The sequence below is a fragment of the Staurois parvus genome, unplaced genomic scaffold, assembly GCF_062004578.1.
Source record: "Staurois parvus isolate SC_StPar_1 unplaced genomic scaffold, SC_StPar_1.0 ptg000962l, whole genome shotgun sequence".
NCBI lineage: Eukaryota > Metazoa > Chordata > Amphibia > Anura > Ranidae > Staurois > Staurois parvus.
In genome coordinates, this window is record NW_028318758.1 from 495754 (window position 1) to 513223 (window position 17470).

The following is a 17470-nucleotide window of genomic DNA, read 5'->3' on the forward strand; positions in this document are numbered from 1 at the left end:
GAGCCCCCTGATGGGCAACAAAATGGACCAGAGCCAACACAGTATTGATCATCTGTACAAGAACCAACAACAAAAACAAACAAAAAAAATAATAATAAAGTTCCCTGGCCGTAAGGCCAACCCTACCTAAACTCCTTCAGACCAAAAAAACTGGGTTGAAGAAGCAGTGGTTATAATCACTTAACTGTACTAACGTCTAGTTTGCAAACCAGTTCTCCAGTTGGAACTCCGTGTTGGTACAAGGCCAGACAGACACAGACAGTGATGCTCCTAGCCTAGTGAAGAACTCACTCCAAACAACAAAATGGAGGAACAATAGGTGGTCAAATACTAATAAAAACTTGCAGGAGGTGTCTTCACCAAACGGGCGAGCTCCAGTAGGTGCAGCACCTGCAGTGCTGCTGAGGAAATGTAGAAATCAGCAAAATAAGGGAGGCATAGTCTTTCCCAAGTAGAACAATGGAAGGGATTCTCATCTAAGGTTTCCACCATTATTGCAAATGGTGGTGCACGTTGTAAGTGCTAGCGGGCATCTAGCCAGGTCGTGGAAGCTTCTGCAAAATCAAAGAACCGAGTTGTTGCCCCTTCAATCACACACAGTTTGCTCGGGAAGACTATATTTAACTCCTGGTTGTGCACCTCAGTGAATGCACACCTTGATTGCTGTACTTAAGGCAAATAATCCGGAAAGATCAGGAGTTTCGCATTTTCATGTTGGATATCAAGCTTGGTTCTGGCAGCCACCAGGATCATGTCATGGTCCCTGTAATTAAGGAGCTGAAGAATAAATGGATGTGGAGGTGCTCAAGGAATGGGAGGGGTAGGAGGCACTCGGTGCACCCGCTCCACCACGAACATAGGCGGGAGGTTTTGTAGGCCTAAGGTGGTGTTGAGCAGGGCTTCTGGGAACTCGGCAGGGCATTCCCACTCCGCCCTTTCTGGAAGGCTGAGAATTCTTAGGTTGTTGCAGCAGAGGTGGTTTTCGGTATCAATGGCCTTCTCTTTCAGGACCTTTTTGTAGAGCATGAAGTTCTGTGGAGTCACACACTTCATCCTTCACCTGTGAAAGTCTAGGGTCGGCCTCCGAAAGACAGGAGCAACATTTATCCAGATCATTTCTAATTAGGCTGATATCTGTGGAAACATAGTCAATCTTCGCGAGAAGAATCTCTTTACAGGCAGTGATGGCCACCAGAATATCTGCTGAAAAGGGTTCCCCCGAGTCAGCAGCAGGGAGCTGTAGTTTGTGTCTTTCTGACATGAGTTTCGGAGACCTCGTGAGCAAGATCACTGCTGCAGCAGTAGTCCACGGAGTAGTGACCGGCGTTCCGGTGGCGCAAAGCTTGTTGGGCGACATAGGAGGAGTCAGACATAGACCAGAGGGACACCGTGGGTAATTGCAAAGAAAAAAGCGGTAGCCGGCGCTATTAGGATGTGTATAGGATAACTGTCAGTACAGAGCTCTCTGTCTGTGCGTCCTCCTCGGCTCACATCCCAGCCACTCCCCCCCCCCCCCCAAACTTGTTCAGGTTTAGTGGCATTGAGAAGGTTAAAAAACCCTGCACAAGGGGGAGATATACTGTACATTAATAAAGAAAGAAACTAAGTGGATTTTTACTCTGCAGACTAGGATTCCCCTGGGACTTAATCTTAGATGGGAAATAGATCTTTTTCCACTTGGCTAGGTCTACTAATATTAGTCTGCCTTTTTTTGGATGACTATTCCTGTCATATAATTATTTTTCATAATTTAGATTGCTCTTATATGTAGACATTGATCACTAAGTTTCTATGTATTTTTTTTTTTAATATCTTATGGTTTCAAGCTCCACTGTATCATTAATGTATACTCCTAATACCATCTTAATAAAAATTCTCTAACTTTGAATATATAGTGCTAGACAATGCTTTTCTAATATGTGCTTCTGTGCCATTGTTTCCTGTCTTAATTACCAAGTGCACTCAGTCTAATATTTATGACTTGTACACTGCTCAAAAAAAAATTAAAAGAGCACTTTGAAAAGACATCAGATCTCAATGGGGAAAAGTATCATGCTGGATATCTCTACTGATACGGACTGGGTAATGTGTTAGGAACGTTTGATGGAAATTAAAATTATCAACCTACAGAGGACTGAATTCAAATATACCTTTAAAATCAAAGTGAAAAAATGATGCAGAGGGCTAGTCCATTTTGCTGAAATTTCATTGCAAGAACTCAAAATGGTACTCAGTTCATATGGCCACCGCATGCTTGTATGCATGCCTGACAATGGGACATGCTCCTAATGAGACGGCGGATGGTGTCCTGGGGTATTTCCTCCCACATCTGGAGCAGGGCATCACTGAGCTCCTGGACAGCCTGAGGTGCAACCTGGCGGCATCGAATGGACTAAAACATGTTATCCCAGAGGTGTTCTATTGGATTTATGTCAGGCGAGCATGGGGGCCATTCAATGGTATCAATTCCTTCATCATCCAGAAACTGCCTGTATAGGAACCCAGGACCCACTGCACCAGTGTAGGGTCTGGCAATGGGTCCAAGAACTTCATCCTAGATACCTAATGGCAGTCAGGGTACCATTGTCTAGCCTATAGAGGTCTGTGCATCCCTCCATGGATATGCCTCCCCAGACCATCACTAACCCACCACCAAAATGGTCATGCTGAACGATGTTACAGGCAACATAACGTTCTCCACAGCTTCTCAAGTCCCTTTCACGTCTGTCACGTGCTCAGGGTGAATCTGCTCTCTTTTTATTATGTAATTATACAAACAACCTTAAAACATCTTCCTATACATCATATACTTTCTTGTTTTCCCATAATATGCATACATTCATTAACCCACCCCCTCCCACTCCGTCCCCTCCCTACCCATCCTACCCCCCCCCCCTTGTCATCACAACCTTATCTCTATCTGTATCTATTTTTCCTTATCCTTCCTTTCGTCTAGCGTTACTATGACTTCTTATTCTGCCTCCTTTGCTCTAATTAATTGTACATAAATTTCAGAATTTTTAAATGTCCTCCATACACTCCATGTTCTTTCAAACGTTCCCATCTCATCCTCTTTCAGACATCTCAGTTTTTCCATTCTAAAAGTACCTTCCACCCTCTCTACCCAATCCACCATCTTGGGGACGTGTACTAATAACCAGAACTTTGGTATTAAGCCCTTTGCTGAACTAATTAAATGATACAGAACTTTATTCATATATATATATATCTAAGTTGGGCTCAAAATAGTAGAATAGGCATTTCAGAGGATCTCCCTGGATATTTACTCCACTTATTTCCTGGATATAGTGAGCTATTTTCCTCCAATAATCCTGTATCCTCGGACAACTCCACCAGATGTGTCCCATGTTACCCATTTCTCCAGCATCATGGGGAACACTCCCCTTGCTGTTTATGGGCTATACTTGGTGTTACATACCATCTTGCCAAGCACTTGAAGTTCATCTCTACAGTACGCATGTTTGTTATTTTATGTGTCTGTCTAAAGATACCTTTCCTTTGCTGGGGATTGATTTTTATTCCTATATCCTTTTCCCATTTGTCCAAGTACGCAGGGGGCTCTACGTCCTCCAAATCCATAAGGATCCTATATATCCTTGAGGTGATATGTTTTGGGCTTACTTCAACATTCATTCATTTTTCAAATGGGTTCATATCTTCTCCCTCAGTGGTTGTGGTAAATTTGCAACAAAGTGTAATAACTGATTATATCTCCATTCATCAAATCTAACAAACAAATCCTTATTTTCTTTTAAGTTCTGACACGTGTCTAATCTCCCCCCTTTTATAATATCTTTGAACCGTGCTTTTTATCCATCTCCCACTTATTTTGACATTTCCCGGTGCAAAAAAGTCTGTCCCAAATAAAGGTGTTAATAACTAATTAAATTTCCATTTTTCCTTATTGTGTAATCTATCCCATGTTTCCAGTACTATCCGAGTCAATTTACTCGTTTCTACATCTAGGGTACGAAACCCGTGTGGTATCTAAATCATTTTATCTAAATGTGCTTTACTTAGTTCCCCTTCTATTCTTACCCAACTTTTCCTTTGTGAATTAAAAAACCAATCTATCACCCGTGATAAAATTACAGATATGTAATAATTTTTTACATTTGGTAGCCCAAGACCTCCATTTGCTTTCGCTCTACTTAACACTTTGTAACTTATCCTTGGTCTCCTATTTGCCCATATAAACTTAGTAATCATCTTTCTGATTATTACAAAAAAAGCTCCAGGTAGTGATATCGGAAGCATCTGAAATTTATACAGAATCTTTGGGAGTATCACCATCTTAACTAACTTTATTCTTCCGACCCAAGAGGCCCCTCCTTTTACTAGTTTCTTCAATTTGTCTCTAATTTCGTTTATCAGGGGAACATAATTTATTTGATATAGCCTTTTTATTGATGTAGTTAATTTTATTCCAAGATATCCTATTTCATTTTTCCGCCAGGAAAAAGGGAATGTTCCTTGCAACCTTTTCTTTTCTATATCTTTGAGATTGATGTTCAGGATTTCTGACTTGACCGGATTTATCTTCAAATTTGATACTCTTCCATATTGCTTTAGTTCTTTTATTAAATTAGGTAGTGTTATCTGTCTTGGAAATTCGCTTTCAATGAATTTTCCTTACCGTAAGTGCCCGCAGTTGGATGCGCAGCAATCCCCCATAAAGCTGTGCGAACTTCGCTGCAACCGTATTGCGCCTTCCGCTTACCGCGACTGCAGCTTAGCTCCACGATTGCTGCGTCTCCAACCGGTGTGCAAAGGTTTAGCTCTTTTGAGATGTGGGGAAATGGAGCTCCAGTAATCCAGGAATAAATCAGGCGATACTCACAGGTTAAAGTTTGAATCCACTCTGCCCGGGTCTAACCCCAGACTCCTGTTTTTATTATCTTACAAAACACCCCCCCCCCCGCACGGGGCCAAGTCAATCCCCTCCCACAGAGCAATGTATAGGGAGTGTCCATACACGAGAATGTCCATCCTGCCTCCAAGCTCGCTTTGGAGAGCAAGTTTCACATTATTTACATGCTATCAGCTCCCAGCAGTATGTACATTGTCTGTACAAGCATCCCCTAGATTAAACAGTGCCAGTCTGTATCTGAATGGGCCCGATACGATCTTTATTAAAACACATCCATCCAGATACAGTTCAGGTCGGTAGCGGCTTGTAGAGCTATACATGAGCCTACACGTGGAGTTCGCACTGCCTGGCCATACGAAGTCCATGTGGTACTATGCTGCTGATATGAGGATACAGGCCCGCGGCCTACCGCCGACGTCATTCGCATCGAATGCTGTGGTGGCATACACGCCAGTCTATAAGCGCAGATCTGCCATCTCATCCTGTAATATCTCATCCAGTACTGTAATATATACATTGTAAATGCGCATGGCCTAATTGCAGCCTTCAGAGCTTTAATTAAGCCACACGAGAGACATATGAATAACACTAATATATGACACATTTAAAGGACAACCTGTAATAAAAAATTTCCATGACATATCCTAGGGTTTGCCACATAAAACAGCATATCATCTGCATATGCAGCTACTTTATGTTCCCTCTCTCCTATTTTTATCCCTCTTCTATCCTTACTTCTTCTTACCCTCTCCAACAATGGTTCTAATGACAGCACAAACAACATGGGGGATAGGGGGCACCCCTGCCTAGTTCCATTATCCATCCCAAAAAACTGGGAGTAGGTTCTGTTTACTTTTACCGCCGCTGTTGGGTTCTTATATAACCCTTTTATCCAACTCAACATTCTGGTTCCCAATCCCAGTTTTTCCAATACATCAAACATGAACCCCCAGTTGACCCTGTCAAATGCCTTTTCTGCATCAATCGACAAGGGTGAATCTGCTCTCATCTGTGAAAAGCACTGAGCGCCAGTGGTGGACTTGCCAATTCTGGTGTTCAGTGGCAAATGTCAATTGATCTCTGTGGTGCCGGGCAATGAGCACAGGGCCCACTAGAGGACATCGGGCCCTCAGGCTGTTTCTGATTGTTCAGTCAGATACATTCACACTAGTGACCTGCTAGAGGTCATTTTGTAGGGCTCTGGCAGTGCTCAATCTGTTCCTCCTTGCACAAAGGAGCAGAGACTGGTCCTGCTGATGGGTTAAGGACCTTCTGCTGCCCTGTCCAGCTCTCCTAGAGTAACTGCCTGTCTCCTGGAATCTCCTCCATGCTCTTGAGACTGTGCTGGGAGACACGGCAAACCTTCTGGCAAAGGCACGTATTGATGTGCCATCGTGGAGTTGGACTGCCTGCGCAACCTCTGTAGGGTCCAGGTATTGCCTCATGCTATCAGTAGGGACACTGACCCTAGCCAAATGGAAAACTAGTGAAAAACAGTCATAAAAGATGACTAGGGGAAAAAAAATGTCAACGGCCTTCACCTGTAAAACCATTCTTCTTTTGGGGGTTGTCTCATTGTTGCCCATCTAGTGCACCTGTGGTTAATATCATTAACACAAAAGCAGCTGAAACTGATTAACAACCCCCTCTGTTACTTAACTGACCAGATCAATATCCCAGGAGTTTAATTGACTTGATGCTATACTCTGATTAAAAAGCGTCCCTTTAATTTTTTTTGAACATTGTATATAGAAACACAGAAATGGAGAAAAGTGACGGCAGAAAAAGACTTGGTGGTCCATCAAGACTGCCCTTTTTTTTTTTACTTGTGGGGGAGCGGTTTGTTGTTTTTTTTTTTTGTTAACTTTTTTCTTTGAGTATAGATCTGTGCTTGCCCCACACATGTTTGAAGCTATTTACTGTTAACTGGCTCACTACCTCTGCTGGAAGTTTATTCCAAGCATCAGCTACTCTTTCAGTAAAATAGTATTTTCTGAGATTAGTTTTGAGTTTTCCTCCCAGTTAGTTTAAGGTCGTGTCCCCCTGTTCTTGATTTTGGTTTCACAACCACAATCTGGTATCTATCCTTTATCCACTGACCCACCCAAGGGATAAGTTCTAGCTTGTACAACTTTTGTATTAAATCATTATGTGGAACTGTATTAAATGCCTTGATTAAATCAAGATATGTCCACAGCACCACCCTGGTCCAAAACATTAGTAATATAGTAAACAAAATCCAATGAGATTAGTCTGACATGATCTGCCCTCGGTAAAGCCATGCTGCTTTGAAACCAGCAATTTGTGTGTTTTTAAGTGATCAATGATCCTTCTTTGCTGTAACAGTTCACTCAGTCTGTATCCTTGTACCTTTCCCTGCAGTTTGCATATCATTTTTATTCATTAATGTTAACGTTTGATGACATTTCTTTTTTTGCTGTCTTTTTTCAGTTATTTTTTTGTCTTTCCTTTCCAATTCTCCTCCACCTGTCTTTCTGATTTTGTTGTATATATAACTCCTGAGATGTTTTTAAGACTGACTAAGGTTTATTGCTGAAATGCTTAAGCTGCTGTATTTTGTACATTCTGCCTGTTACAATAAAGTGACTTATTCAGAAGAATGAGTTGCCAGCTCTCCACGCTACCCTCTCATGTTATGTTGGTATTAGGAAGACACTGTGAGCTGGAACACCATCTGTCTACCTCCCCGGGGTATTCATTTGAGCGTTGTTTTCTCTTTTCCATCAACTAAAAATCTGCCCAATAACAGTCAGATTTGCAGAATTCTTTGAACCATTTATTGTCCTAGGGAGTAGTGTTACCAGTACCCTTACAAAACCGGTTCATATAATTATGTTCAAACCTTTACATGGTAGCAAAACCCTTAGGGGGTATCCTCGTAATCCTAGTTCTCAAAATTCCTAAACAATACCTTAAAATTCTAAAACTTCCCATGTAATCCGAAAAGTCAGTTTATTACCTTTCTGAGACAAGTTGAATACTCGATGTCCGAAGACATCCAAGATGCCTATCTGCATACTCCCATTTATCCACCTAATTAGTTCTTTACACACTTTGCAGTAGGATATAATCACTTTGTTGCACTGCCATTAGGCCTGTCCTCTGCCCTCAGAGTATTCACAAAGGTCTTTGCACCTCTTATCGCTCTTCTAAGAACTCAGGATATCAAGGTCAGAGGTTATCTAGACAGCCTTTGTCTAAAGCAGGGGTCTTCAAACTTTCTAAACATAGGGCCAGTTTACTGCCCTTCATACTTTGGGGGGGTGGACATTGGTGTCAGTGGAGGAATGACGACTCATATTGGTTTCAGTGGGAGGAATAGTTTGTCATCATTGGTAGTGGAAGGAATAGTACCCCGGCATTGATGTCAGTGAGAGGAGCAGTGCCCCATCATTGGTGTCGGTGGGAAAAACAGTGCCCCATCATTGGTGTCAGTGGAAGGAATAGTACCCCATTGTTGGTGTCAGTGGGATAAATAGTACCCCATTGTTAGTGGAAGGAATAGTGCCCCATCGATGGTGTCAGTGGCAGGAATTATGCCCCATTGTTGTCAGTGGGAGGAATAGTGTGTGTTATCAGTTAGAGGAACAGTGCCCCAAGGGCCAGAAAAAGGCTACATGACAATTCAGATTCTTCAGGCTTTCAGATGGATGATTAAATGTAAAAAAATCCGCTCTTCAACTTTCTCTTCTCTTGGAATACTTGGGTCTGATCCTAGACACATCTCGAGCAAAATTCTTTGCAGAGAAGAAACTTCTTACTCTCAGAGCTCACACCTGGGACTTGACATCAAAGAGTCTTTCTTCCGTGAGATTCTCCATGAGAGTTCTGGGTCTCACGGTAGCCTCTTTATGTGGATGCTCCATCCACTCCATTTCATTCATGACCTCTCCAACACTACATTATCTCTTGGATGGAGAAACACTGTCCAGCGATCTCTGATGTCCACATCTCAGGAGTAGATAACTGAAAGGTGAATTAATGCATTTGTCATTGCCTACACCAAAGGGAATGGGCCCTTCACCCTGACATCTTCAACCTGATGTGTCTGAGGTTGGCGACCCCGGATGTGGATGTCCTGCCTTCAAAATTCAACAAGTTACTTCTGTTAGCTGCCAGCACCAATGACCCTTTAGCACTGGTATTGGACGCCTTGATAATCCCCTGGTTTCAGTTCAGGCTTATCTATGCCTTCCCTCCAGTCCAAATTCTACCTCAGCTGCTCCACAAAATAGTGCAATGGAAGAAACTGGTGATTCTCATTGCACCAAATTAGCCAGAATAACCTGGTACACAGACATACTCAGACTACTAAGAAAAGACCCCTGGCCTCTCCCCAGCAGGGTCTGGTTCACACATATGCATTTTTTTTTTATGTTTTTCGTGTTTTGCAGAAACTCACTATAGTCCATTTAATATGGTTTCCTATGGGACATGTTCACATCTATGCATTTTCAGCCACTGTGTTTTTGGAAAGGGTCAGTGACTTTTCCCATAGCAGATTGCAACACACATACAGTAGGTGTGAACCAGGCCTTAGGGCGCCCACCTTATTCCATCCTGTCCTTAGTCACTGGCTTTAGTAGAATGGCTGTTGAAGCCCAGGTCTTGTGGGACAGAGGGTCTCTGAGCCTGTCATTCCTATTTTACTAAAAGCAGTAAAAGCCACTTTCAGAAATATATACCATTCTAGCCTGTGTGAACACAAGTACTTTGATCGCAGACACTACTCTGGTCTTCCTACAATCAGGACTTGATCAGCATGTGGCCTTAAAAGAGAAGCACAGCCAAAGCTTGGTTGGCTGTACTTTTGTGGATCACGGAAGTGCAGTTCATTCTACACTCCTGTGACTCGTTTTCAGCCAACAGTGAAGCCCACCATCCGCTGACATCACAGAGCCAGTCTAGGCTGGAGAAAGATCGTGACTATATGTTGGGGATGTACCCAAGAGCCTTTCAGCAAGCCGCTCAGAACCTGAGCCAGCCGCTCCTGCCCTGTCCACTACTCTGTGCTCGGGGGTGGGGGTGCGCAGAGCACTGAGAAATGAGCGATCAGCAGTGTCTGATTGCTCAGTTCTTAGTCTTGAAAAAAGGCAACATCAGACCGATGTATGATTTTTACAGTATGAAGTGTAAATTCTATTCTTCTTACAAAAAAAGACAAACATCTCTTTTAAAGTGATTCAAAAGGATTACATTGAAAAAAAACACATGTCTATACTTACCTGCTGTGTGCTGTGTTTTTGCACAGAGCAGCCCAGATCCTCCTCTTCTGGGGTCCCCCACTGACACTCCTGGCCCTTCCCTCTTGTCGGGTGCCCCCACAGCAAGCAACTTGCTATGGGGGCACCCGCTGCGCCGTATGTTTATTCACTCTCTTCTCATTGGCTGACTGTGATTGCCAACAGTGGGAGCCAGTGGCTCCGGCTGCTGTCTCAGCCAATGAGGAGAGGGAATCCCGGGATAGTTGAGATTCCAGTGCAGCTTTTGATCACAATGTTCTTGCAACTGCACTGTTCAATTGGTTGACCGTTGTTGCTGGTTGTTTCCCCACTCTTTGCATTCGCAATCCCACTGTCTATGAAAACTTGGACTTTGTCCCATACTGTTTGATTAAAATAAGAGGAATTTAGCCTTACCTGTACATTCCAAATGTCACAGCACAGTGCAGGACAAAGTATATCCTCTCTCTTCCTGGATTACTCTGCATTAATTTGTACAAAACTGTAGACTCACGAAGTAGGGTGGGGTGTTAGGCAAGGTGCCCAGAGTGCATATCCTCAAAAGCTTGCCAGTGTCTAAACATTTGAAGGTATCGGCCTGTAACCCAGGATCTATGAATGTCAAGCATGTGTCCTGTACTGTACTCTTAGATATTACTCCCAGATATGGAAATTAAAGGTAAGTCAAAATTACTTTTTTGCTGTAGATCTTGACAAAATACTTGTGATCTGATGTCCACCTTTGCTCTCTGCTTGTGTCATCTCAAGGAGTTTAATCAACACTCCCAATTCTTCTCTAGGAATTCAGAACACCTACTACCTATGCTAGGGGGGTATTCTGTAACTCAGGAAAAGACCATTGGACAGGGCTGACAACAATGCTTGCAATTCCAGTCAGCAAAGACGCCGCATTGTCAGCCCACAGTAGAGAAACAGGAGCTGGGTGCTTTTTTTTGACAGGGATAAAAGGTATTATTTTTGTACTTGCAAGGTCTTTAGAACATGGAGAGATCTGTATGTATTATAGAGATAAATTGCACATTTTGAAAATTTTTATTTTACCGACATATTCTTTAAACACCAGGCAGGGAATCCATACTTTTTGCATGTGTCAACTTTGGTTTCTTTTGTTTCTAAGTTTTGGTTTATTAAACTACAGGGACTTACAGAAGCATTTTTGGAATATCTCTGGAAGAAACTGCAGAATCCAAATAACCCTGCAATAATCAGACAAACAACTGCAAGTTATATTGGGAGTTTCCTTTCTCGAGCCACTTTTATTCCTTTGGTGTAAGTCATGCATACTAAATTCCTAAACATTCAGCAAAAATTAGCAACACGAGTAGTTATGTCAGAAATATACAAGTATTGTGTAGCGCTTATGCACTAAATGTACAAAAATGTAGTCTGTAACATCTGTTAGTAGAAAAGGTACATACATATGGTGTTTCTTTCATACAGTATATTTGTGTTTCAGGACTGTGAAGGCCTGCCTTGATCTCTTAGTTAACTGGTTGCACAGTTACATTGACAACCAAGATGCTGGAAGTAGGGCTTTTTGTGCTGTTACATCCCATGGACCATTTTACGCTGTTTGCCAGGCAGTATTCTATACGGTTATCTTTCGGCATAAGGAGCTTTTAGAAGGAAACTTGCAGAAAGGTACTACAAACCTCTGTATTTTCAGTTGTTCTTTCATTGCATGTGTTATCTAATTTGTGTTTTTTCACAAGGCATGTGTAACTCAAACATCATGCTGTGGCTTGCTAAACTTGAAATTTGTCTTGACGTTGTATATAGTGCTGCTTTTATACCCATAACATCCCTTTGTCTCCACACAGCCACTCACTCAAGTAGAGGGTGTGTATCAGGCCAAGACTGGGACGAAAAATAGGCCCGGCATTTTAGACTGAGCAGCCCATTTTTATTTTTTTTTAAACCAAATGACAAATAATGACAACTACCGGTTTCTCGATGTCTTATTGTTATATTTAGTCTGCTTCAGCCACTAATTGATTGTAGTCCCTGCTAGATGATTCCTAGAAGTTACTGCACATTACTACTGCTTACCCATTGGTTGCTGGGCTTGGGGAGGGGGGTGATCAGTGGCAGTGGTGGGCGGGTGGGATGGAATGAGTTGCAGTGCTGATGGGGGGATAAGATCAGTGGCAGTGCTGGGTGGGTGGCATCAGTGGCACTACTGGAGGGTAGGGTGGGATCAGTGGCTTTGCTGGTGGGGGGAGGATGAGGGTGGGATCAGCAGCAGTGTTGGGGGGTGGAATTAGTGGCAGCCCTGGGGGAGAAGACAAGGTCAGTGGTAGTGCTGGGGGGATGGGATGAGTGGCAGTGATGTGGGGGGAGGGGGGGTATGATGAGTAGCAGTGCTGGTGGGTAGTTTGGATCAGTGGCAGTGCTGATGGGATGAGTAGCAGTGCTGGGGCGGAGGAGGGATGAGTGGCAGAGCTGGGGGTGAGGATGGGATGAGTGGCATTGCTGGGGGGTGATTGGAATGAGTGGCAGTGCTGAGGGGGAGTATGGAATGAGTGGCAGTGCTAGAGGGGATGGGATTAGTGGCAGTGCTGGCGTGGAGGGTAGATTTAGTGGCAGTGCTGGGGTGGAGGGTGGAATTGGTGACAGTGTTGGGGGGGAGGGGGGAAGGGGGCATGTTGGGGGGGGGGTGAGATCAGTGGCAGCGCTGGGGGGGATGGGATGAGTGGCAGGTGGCTTCTCCATTAGGCTCACTGAAGAAAAGAGAAGGAAAGCACTGTACATTGCCTGCTGGCTCAGCAGAAATCAAGGTCATCTGCTGATCTGAGGACTGTAGTGTGGGACTATTAATGGCAACTTTTATCACTCACAGTGGTACTCCCTTTGTTTCCAGCTCCTTGGTCTCTGCAGCAGTGACACCTATGCCGAAATCATGAGATGGGGTCTTCTCCAGCTCCTCTCCCTTCATGGTCATCACAGATCAACTGACCTCTAGTCTCCGTCCACTGGCTATGCTGTGAAGTGAATGGCAGGCCGCTGAGAGGCTAGTCACGGGTCAGCTGACCTCTAGTCTCCTCCCCCAAACATGCTGTGAAGTGAATAGGTGGCCGTGTACTGGCTGGTCACGGGTCAGCTAACCCCTAGTTTTCGCTCCTGCCATGCTATGAAGTGAACAGGTGGCCACCGAGAGGCTGGTCACGGGTCAGCTGACCTCTAGTCTCCATCCGTCGGCCATACTATGAAGTGAATGGGAGGCCATGGAAAGGCTGGGTGGGCTCAAGAGGCAGCACAGCTGCTTTTGGCCCCACAAGAACATTCGGGCCTATGGCCAGTCCGGCACTAGTGTGTATACAGTATAGTATATCTTTTGTGGCTAATAATACTCATCAGCACATCTAGTTTGAATACATCCTGGGCATCAGGGAAAGGAAAGAATGTAATTTAGCAAAATCGGAAGACTTATCTGTTGGTTAGTCTTTCTCTTATTTGCTCTCGCTTACTTCACCTATACTGTACACATCTTTAAACAAAAGTCACTTATATTGTAACTCATAATACAGTGATCACACCTTGGCTACAATGGGGAGGAGGAGTACAGTGAAGGAACATAGTAAGACCCTATCTGATTGACTCTTCCTCTTTTGTTTGTTTTCTCAGTCTATATCATCTCCAAACAGACAGCAATAGATTTTGATAAATCATAACTCAAATCCTAGCAACTTTCCAAAACATTGGCTTGATTAGGGGAAAGTTAAAGGCCCCAACATGAAAAGTGTACTGCAAAACAAGTTACAAATTATTACCAATATATCCACAGTCCAGAACTAGTTACACTATTGTAGTAAAATAGTTTTACAAGCAGAATTAAAATAATACTTTTAAATGTAAAATCTGTACCCAAATATTTAGGATAATTAACCACTTGCCCTCCAGAGGTTTTACCCCCCTTAATTACAGGCCTCTTGTTTCTACTCAGCACTGCACTAATTCAACTGATAATTGCTCAGCAATGCTGTACCCAAACTAAATGTATGTCCTTTTTTTCACACAAATAGAGCTTTCTTTTGGTGGTATTTGATCACCTGTGCGCTTTTTATTTTTCGCACTATAAACAAAAAAATAACAAAAATTTTGGAGAAAAACAATATTTTTTACTTTCGGCTCTAAAAAATTCAAAAGTAAACTCAAAGTTAATTATAAATTTAGGCCAAAATGTATTCTGCTACGTTTTTGGTAAAAAAAAATCCAAATAAGTGTATATTGATTGCTTTGTTTGAAAGTTGTAGCGTTTACAAACTATCGTATAGATACTTAGTGTTGCACTATGGCATTCTTTGTGCTTGGGCTCATTTCCCTATGAGCCTGCCTTTTAAAAGGAGACCATTGGATGATATCTTAACTGCTGGCTCCCTCTGGTGGATTTCGTTTGCAATACATACACATTGATGCTGGGCTAAAGACCTTTGATGACATCCTGTTTGTTGGCTCCCTCTGGTGGATTTTGACTGCATCTCAAGTATCTGGAAACGTGGCTGATACACTGCAATTCCTGTTGCTGCCCATCGGATGATCCGAATCCTAGATGTCCAACTTTAGATGACCCATGTATCATCAATCTTATGAGCATTAATAAGCGCTGTCTGGTTAGTGCAATCCACACCTATATCTACCACCAATGTCACCATTGCTATCCTGATCTTTTGAAAGACTGTCACGTTCATACCACATATTTGCACCGTTTCGGAAAAACCCGTATAATATACGGATGTATATAGCGTCTCTAAATATCGGAAGAAATTATTGCTTAAACAACTTAAGCAATAATTTCTTCCGATATTTAGAGACGCTATATACATCCGTATATTATACGGATTTTTTTACATATATTTTATTAGTAATAATTTATGATAATTACTATCCATCTCAGCGCTGCATGTTTTATATATCATATTCAGATGGTTCTGAGGTTATTACCTTTCATGCTAGCAGCTCCATTCGCTTAGATCTAGCGCTCGTTTTCTTCTATATATTTTTATGGTATAGATACTGCAATTTCCGCAATTTTTTTTGCTATACAGCGCTGCACTAATTTAACTGACAATTGTGTGGTCATGAAATTTATGTCCTTTTTTTCACACAAATAGAGCTTTCTTTTGGTGGTATTTGAGCACCTGTGCGCTTTTTATTTTTGGTGCTATAAACAAAAGTTTTTAGCAAAAATTGTTTTTTGAAAAACACAATATTTTCTCATTTCTGTCATAAAACAATCTCCAAAAAAACTAAAATTTCATCATAATTTTAGGCCAAAATGTATTCTGCTATATGTTTTTGGTTAAAAATCCCAATAAGTGTATATTGATTGATTGTGAAAGTTATAGCATTTAAAAACTATGGTATAGATAATGGAATTTACACAGCTTTTACTCTGACTGCCCATTACATTTTTTGAGGCGCTAAAATACCAGGATAGTAAAAACACCCCCAAATGACCTCTTTTCGGAAAGTAGACACCCTATTCTATCTGCTGAGAGGCAATCTCAATGGAAAATTTATCTAATCTTTAATATAAAAGTCAATGGAAGATTTTTTTTTTTTTTTTCACAAGTTTCTGAAAAATGACAAAAACATTTTTTTTTTGTAAAAGTTGTCATTTAAATTATATATTTCTTGCACAAGCCATGGGTAGATGTGGAATTACACCCCAAAATACATTCTACTACTTTTAACAAGTATGGGGATACCACATGTGTGAGACTTTTTGGGAGCCTAGCCACATGCATGAGTCTGAAATCCAATGACCACTTTGAAAGCCTGAAGGTGCGTAACTTCCTCATTTCACTTCCTCACTACCTATCACAGTTTCGAAGGCCCTGAAATGACAGGATAGCAGAAAAATAATTTTTCTATTGATTCAACATGCCTCTCAGCAAATAGTTTGGGTTGTCTACTTTCCAAAAAGGGGTCATTTTGGGGGGTGGGGGCATTTTATGCCCAGCATTAGAAGTTTATGCCACACATCATTCCCTCTTCTAACCACCTGAAGATCAAGCCTTTTCTGACACTTTTTGTTCACATGAAAACAAATCAGAATTTTTTGCTAAGAAATTAATTTAAACCCCTAAACATTATTTATTTTTTTAAAGCGAACACCCTAGTGAATAAAATGGTGGGTGTTGCAATTTTTTATGTCACATAGTATTCGTGCAGTGATTTTTCAAAAGCAATTAAAAAAAATATATATATTGGCCAATTATTTGGTAAAATATAAAAGATGATGGTATGCAGAGTAAATAGATACCAAACATGACATGCTTTAAAACTGCGCATGCCCCATGCAATGGCTACAAATTGCATACGTTTTTAATATCCATAGGCAATGTTTTAAAAGCCTTTACAAGCTGCCATTTTCGATTTACAGAGAAGGTCTAGTGTTAGAATGACTGCCCTTGATCTGACGTTCATGGCGATACCTCACATGCATGGTGCAGCCGTTGTTTACATACCTTCACAGGGTCAACGCTCGCACACGCATGTGGGGGGGGGGGCGGGCAAGGGTGATTTTTTTTTTTGTTATTTTGATTTTTTTTTAAATTATTTTTACACTGTCTTTTTTCATTTCCCTCCGGCGGAGCTCTGACGGGCCGAAGCGGTTTGAGGCCTACCGCGGCACGAGGCCTACCGCAGCACCCGAAGCCGCAGTGTTTCCTGCCGGCCGTGGCCTGAATCGCGGCGGGAATCGCGGCTGCGGCAGGACGCCTCGGCTCCTCGGGGAAGCTGCCACCATCTTCACCGGTCCTACTGACACCTGGGAGGGGTCCGCTTCCACCTCAACGTCCCAGGACACCATGTACTCCATCAGGGGCACCGACTACCCACCAGGGGCCCAGCCGCCATCACACCACTAGCCACCAGGGACACAAAACAGGGGCACCCACTACCCATCAGAGGCTGCAAGCCACTAGGGACCCTAGGCTACTATCCCACCGGGGACTGCAAGCCCACCATCCCACCTGGGACCGCCACTATCCCACCGGGGACCCAAACAGAGGCGCCCACTACCCACCAGGGGGCCCAGCCACCATCACACCGCAAGCCACCAGGGCCACAATCAGGGGCACCCACTACCCACCAGGGACTGCAAGCCACTAGGGACCCCAGGCTACTATCCCACCGGGGACCGCAAGCCCACCATCAAACTTGGGACCGCCACTATCTCTCCGGGGATCGCAAGCCCACCATCCCACCAGGGACTCAAACAGGGGCACCCACTACCCAACAGGGACTGCAAACCACCAAGGACCCTAGGCTACTATCCCACCTGGGATCGCAAGCCCACCACCCCACCAGG

General features: G+C 43.0%; 1 protein-coding gene across 1 annotated transcript in view; it reads left to right on the forward strand.

Annotated features, from left to right (window-relative positions):
• The window catches only part of RRN3 (RNA polymerase I transcription factor RRN3), a 600941-nt gene that overhangs the window by 465628 nt on the left and 117843 nt on the right, over positions 1-17470 (forward strand). Inside the window, exons 13-14 of the mRNA XM_089657080.1 lie at positions 11294-11424; positions 11612-11796. Of these exons, the coding sequence (XP_089513206.1) occupies positions 11294-11424; positions 11612-11796 (316 nt within the window). The remainder of the gene's footprint in view (positions 1-11293; positions 11425-11611; positions 11797-17470) is intronic.